A 15,416-nucleotide genomic window follows, 5' to 3' on the forward strand; every position below is an offset into this window, starting at 1 on the left:
CCGGGGGTCGGTGCTGTACAGGCTTTATTGGCCCCCGGGGTCCCCCCGGCCCCGGCCCCCCTGCCCCGGGGGGGGACGTTTGCATAGCGAGAACGGGGGTGTGTGTGTGTGTGTGTGATGATGTCACGGGGAGGTTGGTGATGTCACCTGCTTTGGCTAGAAGTGATGTCAGCTGCTGTCATGTGACATCACTGCAGACCTGGAAAGCGTCAGCCCCATCCTGGTGACCTCACGGCAATGACATCACCACCTGGCACCGATCATTGCCCGCCCCCCCACCCCCCCCCACTGTCACCACAGCTGTGACATCACCATTCCCACACCTTCAATGGCACCTTAGCTGTGACGTCACCATTCCTGCACCTTTGGTTACATCAGAGCTGAGACAGCAGCACCCTGTTACATCAGAGCTGTGACGTCATGACTCTTACACCATCAGCAACACCGTAACTGTGACATTGTCAATCCCATGCCACCAGCTGTGACATCACTCTCCCTTCCCAAGGGCCAGTGCCACGGTGATGTCACTGCTCCCCATCCCCCCTGTGACATCAGAGCTGTGCCCTCTCCCCTTCCACCCCACCTGTGACATCACCGCTGTGATATCACAGGGTAACAGCTGGGGGCAAACAGGAGACTGGGAGGGTGAGAATGACACCCAGGGGGCACCTGTCCGATGACATCACACCGGGGGGGGTGTCACAGTATTAACCCTTTGCATACGCAGGGAGGTGCTGGGGGGGCTGCTAGCCACGTCCCTGGCCGAGGTGGGGCGGGGGGACCCTGCATGCCTGGGCCCCCCCCCTTATTTACAGCCGCGGGGTCTGGTGGGGGGGGGGGGGGGCGGTCGAGCTCAGCGCCCGGGAGGGTCCCCATCCCCGGGGGCTGCCCCAGGTCCCACCACCACGATGGGCACTGGCCCCCCACCCCCCCTCCGAGCTTGCTCATGCTCCTGCACCGGGCTGAGCGCCTTGGGGGGGCCCCGCGGGGGTCTCTCGGATTCCTCCCCCCCGTGGGGGGCTGTCTCAACGCCGGGGGGGCCCCCCAGCAGCAACGGCAGCTCCTGGCGGCCCAGGCGGCGGGTAGGGGGCGCGGGGGGGGGTCCCTCGGCCGGGCTCTCCCCGTCCCACTCGGCCAGGCTTTGTAGCGGCGGTTCGGCCGGGAAGTCCTTGCGGGCGGCCTCCAGGCCGTGCTTGCGGGGTGGGGGTCCCGTCCCCTTCTCAGGGGGGCCCCGGCGGGTCAGGCGGGGGGACTCGGCCGCTTTCGGGTGCAGCTTGGCGGGGAAGGCGGGCGGCGAGGCGGCGGGGGGGGGAGGGGGTGTGGGCCAGCGGCGAGAGGGGGATGCTGCCGGCCGACTTGCACCGGGCGGCCCGGTACTGGCGCTGCAGCTTCGGGGAGAGCCCTTGCAGCGAACTGGGCCGCAGGTGGGGCCCGGCCGGCGCCGGGGACGGCGGAGCGCTGGAGCCCGGAGAGCTGCTGGGCGGGGAGGCCCCTGCGGGGAACGAAGGTCAGGCCTGGCGGGGCCGAGCGAGGCCGAGGCAGCGGCCGCCCGGCCTCCCGCGTCCCTCCGCCGGCCCTCGCGGCTGCCGTAGCTCCGCCCCGCGGCCCCGCCCACCAGAGCAGCCCCGTTGCCTCGGCCCCGCCCATCCCATTGGCCTCGCCCCTTGGCCTTCGCCACGCTCCTTTCTCGTGACCACGCCCCCGTTGCCATAGCGGTGACCGTGTCCCCACCCCTTTCCCTTGTCCCCGCCCCTTCCCCTTGACCCCGCCCCCCGTTGCCATGGTGCCGCCTACCCGTCTCGGCGGCGCGCGGCGGGAGGGCGGGGTCCCGCGCGCGCGCGTGGGTAGGGGAGGCGGGCAGGCTGTCGGAGGAGGAGAGCGAGCGGCTCAGTGACGTCAGCGAGCGGCTCGTGTGCAGCAGCGAGGCCTGTCGGGCCAGGTGCCGGAAAAGCGCGCTGCGCCGCCTGCCGACCGGGAGGACCATCACCATGGGGGTCTGCACACACCGGGCCGCCCCCTGGGCCCCCCGCTCCCACGCAGTTCCCCCAGTTCCCCTCCAAGTCCCTGCCCAGTTTCCCCCTCAGTTCACCTCCCTGTTCCTCCCAGTTCCCCCCCAGTTCCCACAGCTCCCCTCCCAGTTCCCCTAGTTTCCTCCCAGTCCCCCTAGTTGCCCACCAGTTCCCTCCCAGTTCCCCCTTACTCCCACCTAGTTCCTCCCCCCTCGGTTGCCCCCGTTCCCTCCCAGTTCCCCCCCAGTTCCCCCAGTTCCTCCCCTAGTTCCCCCCCACACTCCCCCTAGTTCCCTCCCAGTTCCCCCCCCAGTCCCACACAGTTCCCCCTCCCAGTCCCCACCTCTCATGGCCGCCCCCGGCGCCACCCCGGCGGTTCCTTCGTGCCATCTTGGCCCGGGCACTGCGGCGCCGCGCAGGGCCCAGGCGGATCGACGTGTTCTCCAGTGGCGTCGTTGTCACCAGCACCTTCGTCCCGCTCTGCACACATCGCGTCACCGCCCCGCCCTGCCACGCCCTGCCCCACCCCACCCTGCCCCACACCTCCCCAGCCCACCCATGGCCCATGACCCCACTGTGACCTCCTGTTAACCCCATGACCCAGCTGTGACCTGTGACCCCCCATCAACTTCTGAGCTCTATGACCTTTTGAGCACAAGCCCCCTGTGGTCCCGTGACCCCTTGTGACCCCTGACCTTGAGGATGAGCTCGACGACCTCGGTGTGCACCAGCCCGTGGACAGGCTCCCCGTTGACGTGGGTGATGAGGTCACCGGCGCAGAGCCCCGCCTCCTGCGCTGGGCCCCCCTCCTCCACGTGCTGCACCCACAAGGCACCATTACCCACAATGCATCAGGGCTGCCATGCCCCAGCACCCCCCCCGTGTGCCCCCCGCCATGTCCCTCCGTGTCCCCATGTGACCCCTCAACCTACTGCATCCCCATGTAACTCCATGGCCCCATGTGACCCCCCAGCTGCCCATATCCCCATCACTCCATGACCCCCCACGTCCTCCCACAGCCCCGTCACACCCCAGCCCTCCATGTCCCCTCACATCTTCGCGTTACCCCCAGACCCCTTGTGTCCCCATGTCACCCTCCACGTCCCCCTCCATCCCTCCACATCCCCATGTCCCCCCACCACCACCACTCTGTGTCCCCATCTCACCCTGCAACCCCCATGTCCCCCCACATCTCATGTCCCTCCCTGCCGCCCCGTGTCCCCCCCACCCTGCTGACCCAGACTACATGGTGGACACTGTAGATGTCACTGTCCCCCAGGTAGACGCGGATGGCACGGAGGGTGAAGCCAAACTTCTTGCCAGGGCGGGGGATGGCAATGGGGGAGCGGGGGGCAGCCACTGCCGGGGCCAGCTCCCGGCCCGGGGACGAGTCCCGCGATGAGGGGTCCGAGGACAGTGACCGGGGGGACATGGGGCTGCCCAGGGGCGAGGAGCCAGGCGCCTCCCCTGCACGCCCAGCTGGCACCATGCGCACCCAGGGCCACAGGGACCCCCACCAGGGGACCCGTGTGACCAGGGACCTCCCCACCCACGTGACCCAGGGCGCCACCCAGGGGACCCAGAGGACCAGGCCCTCCCCCCCAAGGTATCCGGGTGACAGGGACCCCTGCCAGGGGACCCAGGGGTCCAGGGACCCCACCACCCAGGAGACCCAGGTGACCAGGGCCCCCCCCCCAAGGGACCCAGGTGATCGGGGGACCCACTGCCACCCCTTGCTGGCACCATGCTCACCAACCCGGGGACAGGGGCCCCCACCCAAGGGACCCGGGTGACCAGGCACCCCCCACCCATGGGGACCCAAGTGACCAGGGGACCTTCACACACAATGAACCCACGTGTCCAGGGACTCCCCACCCGAGGGACTCACATGACCAGGGACCCACCCTGCACTTGGGACCCAGGTGTTCACGGAGCCCCCTGCCACCCCTCACACTCAATCTTAGGGACCTGGACAGCAGGAGACCCCTACCACACCTGGGGACCCCTGCTGCTCACGGGGACCCAGGCACCCAGGCTGTCTACCAAGGTGAGGGGAGGTCCTGAGGGGATACTGGGGGCCTGGGGTGGGTTAGGGTCCCGGGAGGGGTCTGGGCTACTGAGGTTGGGTCTGGGGTCCTGGGGCAGGGGGGGCTATAGGTTCCCAGGGGGTCTGGGGTCCCGGAGGTGACACCCACCGCTGGGGATGATGACAGAGAGGGCGGTGGCCGACGCTGACTTGGTGACTTTCCCGGGGCCGCGGGGGCTGCGCTTGTCACCCCCGCCCTCGGGGGCCACCCCTGGGTGCCGTGGCCGCCGCAGACCCAGCTCAGCCCTGGCAGGGGGCAGCTCCCCAGCCCGCGGCACTCGCTCCCCTGGCGGGGTTAGGCACCGGCTGGTGAGACCCCAGCTCTGGGGGACACCCCCCCCCAGAAGACCCCAGCACCCAGCACTGACCTGGCTCCTCGCTGGCTCCATCTGTGGGTGCATCGCGGGGGGTGGGCCCATTGCGGGGGACTGGCCGCTCCTCGGGGGGGGGCCCGGGGCGCCCGGGTTCCAGCAGCGCTGAGAAGCGGCGACGGGCGCCCAGGGGGGGGCTCCCCTCACCCTCGGGGGGGGGGGCCCTCCGCTGCCGGTGGGCGCTTCCTGGGGGGAGGCAGGTGTTTGGGGGGGGATGTCTGACCACTACACCCCCCATCTAGGTACCCAGGCATCCAGGCAGACCCCGGGATGACACACCCCCCCCAGGGACGCAGTGGGTGCTCACAGCTCGGGTGAGGCCGTACGCCAGCTGCGGTCACGGGCAAAGCCGTCGCGTCGCCCCTCGTCACGCGGACGCCCCTTGGGTGCCTTCGGCTCCTGCTGCTGCTGCGAGAGCTGCTCCAGGCTGCTGTACACCTGCGCAGTGGCACCCAGCGGCACCCATGGACACCCACCGGCACCAAACAGCACCCACCGGCACCCACACCCTGCGTGTGTCTCCCCGTACCTCCTGCCCCCCCCTGCCTGGTCTCCCCTGTCCCCCCTCTCCCAGTCCCTGTGCCCCCCTGGACCCCTTGCGCCCTCCCAGACCCTCTGCCCCCCCCGCCCGGTCCTTGTCTGTCCCCCCTGGACACCCCCCCCCACCTTGCTGAAGCGGGGGGAGCACGATGAGAACTGCCGGATCTCCACAGGCTCATCCTCTGTCGTGTCCTCGTCCTCGTAGGAGGTGATGTGGGGGTAACGGTCCGAGCGTGCTGGGGGGGGCACGGGGGTCGGGGGGGGAGCACGGGGGGGGAGTCCCATAGGGTGACCCCCAGGGGTGAGGGACCTGTAGATTGGGTCCACTGCAGGGGGGGCTGTGGGGGGTCCCTGGGAGCACGAAGGGGGTAGAGGTTTCCCTGAGGGGGGTGTCTGGGGCTCGGGGGGGGGTGTCTGGGGGAGCAAGGGGGTGTCCCCTAAGAGGGGTCAGGCTGTCCTGGAGGGGTCCCGAGGTGTTCCAGGGAATGTGTCCCTTGGGAGGGGTCGTACGTGGTCCCGGGGGGTCCCTGGGGGAGGTTCATGTGGTGGTGTCAGGGTGGGGGTCCCAGAGGGGTCCCAAGGTGTTCCCGGGGGTGCCAGGTGGGGTGTCCCTTGGGGGGGCCTCCTGGGTGGTCCCAGGGTTGGTGTCCTGGAGGGGTTCCGAGGGGTTCCTGCGGGGGGTGCTGGGGGGGGAGGGGGGCGCCGAGGGGGGGGGGTCCAGGGGTCCCTCACTGTCGAAGTAGCTGGTGTCCTCCTCAGACTCCAGGTGCGGCACAAACTCGGCTTTCTGCCGCAGCAGCCCCGTCCAGTCCAGTGCCGCAAAGAAGCCGTGAGCCTTCACCTCCTGCGCCCCCCCTGCAGGGATGGGGAGGGGGTCAGAGGGGACAGCACCTGCGGGGGGGGCTGGGGGGTGGGGGGCGTCTCACCGGCCCCCAGGCGTCGCAGGGGGTCTGGCTGCAGGAGGCAGGAGATGAGGTGCTGGGCGTCGGGGGGCAGCGCCTCGTCCCCCTCTGGCCACAGGATCTCGTCTGGGGGGAGGACACAGACACGGAGGGGACACGAGGGGGCACGGGGGGACACGCGTGAGTGCAGGGACCCAGCTGCCAGCCCCATCACGGCCCTGTACGAGGGATGACCTGCCCTGTCCTCATGTCCCCAAGGTGACCTACTCCATCCCCCCATGTCCCCCTGCGTCCCCTGATCTGAGATGACCTGCTCTGTGTCCCACCCACCATGTCCCCCTCTGTTCCTCTGTGTCCCTATCCCCCTACCTGAGGTGTCCTGTCCTGCGTCCCCATGTCCCCCGTGTCTTCCTTGTGTCCCCATCCCAGAAATGTCCCCCCATGTCTCCCCCATGTCCCTGTCCCCACACCCAAGAAGTCCCTGTGTCCCCCACCATCTCCCCCTCTGTACCTGAGATGACCTGCCCCATGTCCCCATGTGTCCCCGTTTCCCCCGTGTCCTCGTTCCCCCTGTGTCCCCATCCCTGTACTCAAGATGACTTTCCCCATGTCCCCACGACCCCCCCATACCTAAAATGTCCTTTTTAGTGTCCCCCACCACGTGCCTCCACAGCCAAGATGACCTCCCTGTGTCCCCCCGTAGCCAAGAGGACCGCCCCTGTGTCCCCTCCATGTCCCTCCCGTAGTCAATATGTTCTCCCTGTGACCCCAACGTACCTGAGATGACCTCCCCTGTGTCCCCCACCATGTCTCCCCCCCATACCGGAGATGACCTGCCCCGTGTCCCCTCCACGTACCCGAGATGACCTCCCCTGTGTCCCCCACCGTGCACCCCACCGTATCCCCCTCCATACCCGAGATGACCTGCCCGAAGAGTTCCTCCGGGGTGTCCCCGAAGAAGGGGACACAGCCCACCAAGAACTCGTAGAGGACGATGCCCATGGCCCACCAGTCCACCGGCTTCCCGTAGCCCTGCCGCAGGATCACCTCGGGTGCGATGTACTCGGGAGTACCACACACCTGCGGGGAGGGGGCGTGTCAGCCACGCCCCACCACACCCCACCAGCCACGCCCAGCCACGCCCCACCAGCCTCACCCACCTGCTTGTCACGGAACTCCCGGGCGTCCTTCTCCATGTGGCCCTCGTAGAGGTTGGTGGTGAGGCTCATCAGCCCCATCTTGGAGAGCCCGAAGTCCGTCAGCTTCACGTGGCCCAGCGAGGTGATCAACAGGCTGCAGGGACCCGGGTGTCCGGTGGGGACCCAGGTGGACGGGACCCCCCCCGGGCCCCCCCTCGCTCCCCCCGTACTTGTCAGGCTTGAGGTCGCGGTGGACGATGCCGTAGTTGTGCAGGTACTCGAGGGCCAGGACAGTCTCGGCGAAGTAAAGCCGAGCCAGCTCCAGCGGCAGGGCCCCGATGTGCTTCAGCAGCGTGGCACAGTCCCCACCTTCCGGGGGACACGAGGGGACATGGGGGGACGTGGGAGGGATGTGGGAGGGACACAGGAGGAACACAGGGGAATACAGAGGGACACGGGGGGACATGGCAGGGACACAGAGGGACATGGGAGGGCAGGGGTGACACAGGAGGGACACAGAAGGGACACAAAGGGACATGGGGGGGACACAGAGGGACATGGGGGGGACACAGAAGGGCAGGGGGGGACACGGACACAGGAGAGCAGGGGTGACATGGGAGGGAGACAGGGGGATACGGAGGGACACAGGAGGGTACGGGGACACAGGAGGGACATGGGAGGGATGCAGGGACAAAGGGGGACACAGAAGGACAGGAGGGACATGGGGGAACGCAAGAGGGCAAGAGGGATGTAGGAGGGGCACAGAGGGACATGGGGGGACATGGGAGGAACATAGAGTGACAAAGGGGGACACAGGGTCATGGGAAAGCAGAGGGGACATGGAGGGACACGGGAGTGATGGGAGAGGGACACAAGCGGGACACGGGGGGGACCCAGCAGGGCACATCACAGCATCACCTGCCACCACCCAGCACGTCCCAGCAGGACACCAGGCGCTCACCCAGACATAAAGCACCATGCCAGGGTGTGAAAACACCCCAGTGTGACACAAACCACCCTGTCGTGACACAAACCACCCTGTCGTGACCCAGAACACCCCACACTGCACCACTCAGCCCTGTATCTCAATGCCCAGCTCCGTGTTGTGATACCTGGCCCCATATCATGACACACAGCCCTGTACTGTGATGCCCGGCTCCACATTGTACCATCTGGCACTGCACCACGATGCCCAGCCCATATCACAACACCGGCCTTCTATCACGATGCCTGTGCCTGTATTGTGGCACCTAGACCTGTATCGTGATGCCCAGACCCATACCACAACACCCAGCCCTCTATCATGATGCTCAGCTCTCTATCATGATGCCCAGACCCGTACTGTGATGCCCAGACCCATATCACAACACCCAGCCCTATACCACAACATCCAGCTCACTATCGTGATGTCCAGGCCTGTGTTGTGGCACTCAGACCTGTATTGCGATGCCCAGAGCCACACCAAAACGCCCAGCTCTCTATTGCAACACCCCACCACCTATCACAACACCACTCCATATTGTGACATGCATCCCTGTATCGCGACACCCCGTCGGCCCACCTTCAACGTACTCCATGACCATGCAGAGGTGGCGGCGGGTCTGGAAGGAGCAGAACATGCTCACGACGAAGGGGTTCTCAGCGAAGGTGAGGATGTCGCGCTCCACGAATGCCTGCTCCACCTGGTTGCGCAGCAGCAGGTTCTGCTTGTTGATCTTCTTCATGGCGAAGCGCTGGCGCGTGGCCGTGTGCCGCACCAGGTACACCGCCCTGCCAGCACAGCTGCATGTCACGCTGTGCCGCGGACCCCCCACGGGGACGTCCCCCACCCAGGGACCCCGTCCCCGCCAGGGACCCTGGGGTCCACAGCTGCTCACCCGTAGGCACCGTTGCTGATGAGTTTGATGGTCTCAAAGTCGCCTTCACCCGGTGGCTTCTTGGCTCTGGGGACGGTGCTGCGGCCCTGGGGGGACACAGGGACATGGGGGAACACGGGGCGACGCAGGGAGGGGTGCAGGGACCCTGGCCCAGCCCCCACCTCAGCCCCCTCCTCGAGATCCGGCGTGTTGCTCCCGCCACTGTCGGGCTCCTCCAGGTGCACCACATCTGTGGGGACATGGGGTGTCACACATGTGCGGGGACACGGGGTGCCACACATGTGCACCCCCAGTGCATGGCATGCATGCACCCGCCATGCACACTCCCACACCCCTGCACATCCCCCGTGAGCAAGCTCCATGTGACCCATGCAGGCACCCCCCTTGCACGCTCCCGCACGCACATGCATGCCTCTTGCGTGCTCTCACACACATGTGCAGACCCCATACCACCCCGTGCCCACACCCTCCCGTGCAAGGCCTCATGCATACACGCTCCCACATGCACATGCATGCCCCTTGCACACATGTGCCTGCCCCTTGCGCACTCCCACACACATGTACCTGCCCCTTGCATGCTCCCACACACGTGTGCAGACCCCACACACCCTCCATGCACACATCCTCCCATACAAAGACCCACATGTGCATGCTCCAACACATGTGCGTGCCCCTTGCACGCTCCCATACGTGAGTGCATGCCCCTACAGGTGTGTGCAAATCCCATGCCCGCCCTGTGGCCACTCGCACACGCATATACCGGGGAAGGGGTCCCGTGCCAGCCCCAGCTGGCCGATGATGTAGCGGGGGATGTCGGCCTTTAGCAGCCCCTCGCGGGCCTGGCCCTCCGCTGCTGCCAGCAGCTGGTAGAACTCGGCTGGGTCGAATTCCTGTGCCGACACGCCCCGGCACGCATGTGCAGGGGGGACACGCATCGTCACACGTGTGCACGCAGGGACACGCGCCACCATGGTGCAATGCTCCAGCAGACAGCGGGGTGGGGGGGGACACATGTGCGGGTGCGCATAGGTCTGCACATGCATGAGAGCATGTTCGAGAGTGTGAGCGCATGTGTGTGCACGCACACGTGTGCACTAGGACACGCATGCACACGTGTGTTTGAGCCCAAATACATGCCTGTACCAACGTACAGAGCATGTGGGTGAGCACACGTGCCTGCGTGCGCTGTCATGGGCAGGGGCACACGCGTGTGCCCCACTGTGTGTCGTCATGTCGTCGTCCCCGTCCCCCGTCCCGTCCCCCCCCCGCCCCGGTCCCCCCACCCCCTCTTTGTCTCGGTGGTCCCCAGGATGCGCTATTGCCGTGGCACTGCCCCGGGCAACATGGCTGTCACCATGGCAACAACAGCCCTGCTTCCTCATTGGCTGTGTGCAGGGATTGGCCAGGGCGTTGTCAGGGTGACCGGAAGGGCTTCGTCTGATTGGACAGTTGGGATGGTGCAAAATGGGATGGGGGGGGATGCTGGGGGCGCTGCACAGGGCCGGATGCCTGGGTGCCCGGGGGAGGGGGTCCCAGGGGGACTCACCAGGCACTCCAGCAGCCGGGCGGGGCGGGAGATGATGATGAGGAGCTTCTTCACCAGCTGGGTGATGAAGGCCACCTCCTCTGACTCTGAGCGCTCATAGGCCTAGGGGGATGTTGAAGGGACGGGGGTCAGGGGTTCCCCAGGGGACTTACATGGGGTTGTGGGGAATCCCTTGCACACTGGGGGGTCCCCTTGGGTCTCATTGGATTCAGCAGGGTCCCACTGGGTCCCTGGGGGGTCCTGTTGGGTCCCAATGGGTGCCCTTGGGTGCTGAGGGCTCCCATTGGGTGCTGTATGGCCCTGGTGGGCCCCCATTTGGTGTCGAGGGTGCCATCGGGCCCCATCGGGACCTACTGGGTGTTGCTGGGACCCATTGGGTGCCATTGGGACTGTTAGGTCCCTTGGGTCCCTGTTGGGTGTCACTGAGCCTCTCTGGGCTCCACTGGGTACCATTGGGTACCACTGGGTCTTGTTGGGCCCTGTTGGGTCCCATTGGGTCCTGTTGGAACCTGCTGGGTGCCATTGGGTCCCACTGGGTCCTGTTGGCCCCTGTTGGGTGCCATTGGGTCCTGTTGGACCCTGCTGGGTGCCATTGGGTTCCACTGGGCCCTTTTGGGTGCCCTTGGGTCCCATTGGGTCCCGTTGGGTCCCATTGGGTGCCTGTTGAGTCCTGTTGGGGGCCCTGGGGTCCCATTGGGTCCCGTTGGGTGCTATGGCTCACATCCTGCAGCAGGCGCTCCATGTTCTCTTGCAGCTCATAGAAGTAGCCAGCGGTGATGAGGCCGTGCCGGGCCTTGGCCAAGCAGTCACGTGCCAGCTCGACCAGCTGGTGCTGAATGAAGCTGAGGGCGCCATCAGCCAGCGGCGTCCCCCCGGGGCCACAGCCCCGCACGAACTCCTCCAGCCGCTCCTCCATCTGTGCCGTCGCCTGCGGGACCCGAGATTGGCTGCCTACAGCTCCCGACACCCCCACAGACCCCCTAAGGTCCCCCCAAGACCCCAAACCCTCTCCAGTGCCCCACAACCACCCCAGAGCTGTCACTCCTCCCCTCCAGCACCCTCAGAGCCCCCCTGATCCCTTATAGATAACACGCGCCCCTCAAGGCACCCATAACCATACCAGGACCCCCCCCAGACCCTATATCCTCCAGCACCCATTAGCTGCCTGACACCCCCCCAGAGCTGTTCCACAACGCCCCAACCCCTATAGCCACCCCCCAAGCCTCCCCCAAGACCCCATGTCTGCCCCCAGCTCCCCACATTGCCCCCAGCCCCACCCACCCCCCCAGCCCTACCTTGGGGAACCGCTCCTTGTAGACATGGTTCATCATCACGATCTCGTTGTCGTGGGATGAGGGTGAGCGCCCGGGACTGTGAGGGGAGGGCACTGATGGCACCCAGGAGACCCACAGTGCTTCTCCCCCAGCGTTCCCCCCACCGCTGGCACCTGTGTGACCCCCAGCATTCCTCCATGGCAGCCCGACAGTGTCCCCATCCCACCTCCTTGATGTCCCATGGCCAGAGTGTCCCTGCCATCCTGATGTCCCCCACCCCATGGCACCCTCGTGGTCCCCCCCGGCTCTGGGACACCCCAGATTCATGGTGTCCCCACCCCTACAGTGCCCCCAAAGCCCTGCCCCCCCCCCCAGCCCTAAGGTGTCCCCAAAGCCTTGGTGTGCCTTGGTCCAACTCCATGGTGACCCCCATCCTCCTGGCGCCCCAATTCCCCCACGGGACCCCCAAACCCCTGATCCACCCCCAGGCAATTGGGGTCTCCAGCCCCGCTGCAGAGTCCCAGCCCTACCTGAGGCTGCGGGAGCGGGGCCGCGGGGTCGGCCCCCCCCGGGCCCCCCCATCCTCCTCGGCCAGGCTCTCGGAGCTGCCGAAGTGGCGGGAGAGGAAGCGCAGCTCCTCCGGCGTTGGCTGCGCCGGCAGCTGGTGCAGGCGCTCCTGCGACGAGCACGAGGACTGCGCGCCCGCGTCACCCCTCCGACCCCGCGGACCCCTGCCACCCCCAGGGACCCCCCCCCCTGCACCCTGCCAGGACCCATCGCCACCCACAGCAACCCAATGACCCCCATGGACCCCTCACGGACCCCCCACCAGTGGACCACCCCCACCAGGACCTACTGCCACCCACAGTGACCTGCTGAACCCCATGGACCCACCATAAACACCTCCGGACCCCCAGGGGACCCCCCCAAAGACCTATAGCCACCCACAGTAGCCACTGACCCCCATGGACACCCGCTCATGACACCCCATGGGGACCACTGGCCACCCACTGACCCCGCCCCACACATACCCCCATCCGTGGGACCCACATCTAACCCCACAACCAGCCAGCTAGACCCCTGACCACCACCCACAGCGACCACCCCCTCAGCCACCTCCCCACCATGGGAGGGGGGGGCACCTATGTGTGTCCCCTGGAGATGGGGGGTGGGCTCTGAGACCCCCGACTCACCGAGACGGTGGAGCTGGGGGTGTTGGTGCCATAGCCAGAGGAAGGCAGCGAGGCCAGTGACCATCGGCGCCCATCAGCACTGTGGTGGGGGGAGCACAGGGTGTCAGGGGTCCCAGGCACCTGGATAACCCCCCCATCACCACCCATCCCTGTGGGTGCCCCCCCAGGCCGTGTGAGCCCCCTTACCGGCGGGAGGAGGCAAAGGAGAAGTGGGCTGGGTTGCTGGGCGAGAAGTTGCGGGGACTGTCCAGGGGGCTGCTGCCTGTGAGGGGTGGGGGGAAACACCGGGGGGGGACACACACAACATGGGGGTGACATCACCTCCACCCCACCCTGACACCCCCACCCTGCCAGACCCCACCCACACCAGGGCTAAATGGATGTCACCCACTCACACCCCCCCAGGGGAAAAGGGGGGACTCCAGGGGCTGGAGGGGGGTTTTATGGGTTGGGGGGGGGGGGGGCTATAGGTACCAGGGAGGCGGGGGGGCAACTGGGCCTGGGGAGGGCCTATGAGTCCCTGGGGGGGTCTCCATGTGTGTCTGGGGGGGAGGGGGTCTTGCGGCCTGAGAGGGGCAATGGGTCCCTTGGGGGGGGTGACAGCAGTTTGGGCGGGGCCTTGCAGGAGGGGGCCTATGGATCCCTGGGTGCTTACAGGCACCTTTGGGGGTCTCGGGGGGGATTTGGGGGGTCCCATGGCCTTGGGAGGGGATTTGGGACAGTGGGGGAAATTTGGGACGGGGGGCTGGGGGGCACCGGGGGCGATGCATGTCTCACCGATATGTCCAGGCAGAGGTGAGTGGGGTCGCGGGAGGGTGGGGGAGGTGCTGGTCAGGATCAGGCTCTTCCGGTTGCTTGTGCGGCAGCTGGGGGGGTCATGGGGGTCATGGGAGAGGGGCTGGAACCCCACCCCCCCAACGCATGTCCTCGCACCCAAATGCTCTTACCACACTTAAAGGTACTCCCGGGGGGGCACTCATAGCCCCCCCCCCTCCCCCCAAAGTGGGTGCAGGGATGGGAGGGGGCAGGGGGACTCTGTCCATGGTGGGGGAACATGGGGCTGGGCATGGAGGATGAAAGGGGAGGATGAGGAAGGAGGGCTGGGGATGAAGGAGGATGGAGGAGATGAAGGGTGAGGATGAAGATGAGAGGACAAGGATGAAGGAGTGATGAGGATGAGGACGGGGGGGATGAGGATGAAGATGGAGGGGGATGAAGGCTGGGGATGAGGCTGGAGGGGGGATGAGGATGAAGATGGAGGAGGATGAAGGCTTGGGATGAGGATGGAGGGGGGATGAGGATGAAGATGGAGGGGGATGAAGGCCGGGGATGAGGATGGAGGGGGGATGAGGATGAAGATGGAGGAGGATGAAGGCTTGGGATGAGGCTGGAGGGAGGATGAGGATGAAGATGGAGGGGGATGAAGGCTGGGGATGAGGCTGGAGGGGGGATGAGGATGAAGATGGAGGGGGATGAAGGCCGGGGATGAGGATGGAGGGGGGATAAGGAAGAAGATGGAGGGGGATGAAGGCTGGGGATGAGGCTGGAGGGGGGATGAGGATGAAGATGGAGGGGGATGAAGGCTGGGGATGAGGATGGAGGGGGGATGAGGATGAAGATGGAGGGGGATGAAGGCTGGGGATGAGGATGGAGGGGGGATGTCTGGGTAAGGAGGACAGGGAAGGAACGGAGGCCGACGATGAGGATGGTGCGGGGAGGAAGGCCACGGCCACGGTTACCTCTTGGTACGGCGGAACATGCTGCTGCCCACCAGGATCGGCATCGGGGGTGGGGGGGGGGCGAGAGCCGGGGGGAGCCGGGGGCTCCGGGGCGGCGGCGGCGCCTCGGCAGGGGGGGGGGAGGGGGGGGGGGAGAGGAACACGGCGGCGGCGGCTGCAATGGGCGGGGCCGGGGCGGGGCCGGGGCGGGGCCGGGGGGCAAGAGGGGGGGGGCGCGGGGGGGTCCTCACCTGCTGCTTTTCCGAGGTAGCGGCAGCTCCTTCTGCAAAACAGGGCAGGGGGTGGGGGGCGGCACGGACTCCCCCCCAACCCCCCGGCGGCAGCGCCCCCCGGGCCTTGGGGGCAAGACAGGTGCTGGCTCCATCCCCCCCCCCCCGCTCATGTCTGATGCCCCCCCAGATCCGGCTGCCCCGGACACCCCCGGCCCTGCAGCACCCCCCCGCCCGGCCCTGCCCTGTGCACCCCCTCCCCGGTACCGACCCCCGCCCCAGTACCGACATCCCCTCCCCCGAGTTACCGACAGTCCCCCCGGCACCGACGCGTTCCCCCCGGTACCGATTTCCCACCCCCGCTACCTGCAGCCGCCGGCGGCGAATCACACCCGAATCATCCATGGCGCTGCCGGTGCGGGGGGGGTCCTCCCCCCCCCGCCCCCCGCGCCCCCGGTGCCCGCAGCCCCCCCCCCCTCAGCCGCCCGCCGCCATCCTCCGCCGTGCGGGACCCCCGGGAACGCCCCGCCC

At 67.2% G+C, this 15,416-nt stretch overlaps 1 protein-coding gene across 1 annotated transcript; it reads right to left on the minus strand.

Annotated features, from left to right (window-relative positions):
• Positions 1-7: 7 nt before the first annotated feature.
• MAST1 (microtubule associated serine/threonine kinase 1) lies at positions 8-15,388 on the minus strand. Its single transcript, XM_037406657.1, has 27 exons — positions 15,252-15,388; positions 14,907-14,938; positions 13,715-13,803; positions 13,124-13,199; positions 12,938-13,016; positions 12,275-12,438; positions 11,766-11,841; positions 11,192-11,398; positions 10,471-10,572; positions 9,685-9,814; positions 9,086-9,153; positions 8,925-9,010; positions 8,609-8,817; positions 7,278-7,416; positions 7,069-7,201; positions 6,823-6,988; positions 5,933-6,034; positions 5,739-5,861; positions 5,133-5,242; positions 4,774-4,904; positions 4,464-4,648; positions 4,205-4,381; positions 3,247-3,476; positions 2,705-2,827; positions 2,353-2,489; positions 1,795-1,964; positions 8-1,492 (listed from the first exon to the last, which is right to left on the minus strand). The coding sequence occupies exons 1-27, from the start codon at positions 15,288-15,290 to the stop codon at positions 1,221-1,223; spliced, it is 3,555 nt and encodes a 1,184-aa protein (XP_037262554.1). The 5' UTR covers positions 15,291-15,388; the 3' UTR covers positions 8-1,220.
• Positions 15,389-15,416: the final 28 nt, after the last annotated feature.

This window comes from Falco rusticolus, chromosome 13, assembly GCF_015220075.1.
Source record: "Falco rusticolus isolate bFalRus1 chromosome 13, bFalRus1.pri, whole genome shotgun sequence".
NCBI lineage: Eukaryota > Metazoa > Chordata > Aves > Falconiformes > Falconidae > Falco > Falco rusticolus.

Excerpts from the sequence above, each read along its gene's own strand:
- MAST1 (XM_037406657.1), bottom strand. The coding sequence starts at position 15,290 with ATGGATGATTCGGGTGTGATTCGCCGCCGGCGGCTGCAG. Across the intron at positions 14,939-15,251 it reads TTCGCCGCCGGCGGCTGCAG|AAGGAGCTGCCGCTACCTCG; the intron begins GTAGCGGGGGTG and ends CCTGTTTTGCAG. Across the intron at positions 2,828-3,246 it reads GTGTCCACCATGTAGTCTGG|CACGTGGAGGAGGGGGGCCC; the intron begins GTCAGCAGGGTG and ends TTGTGGGTGCAG.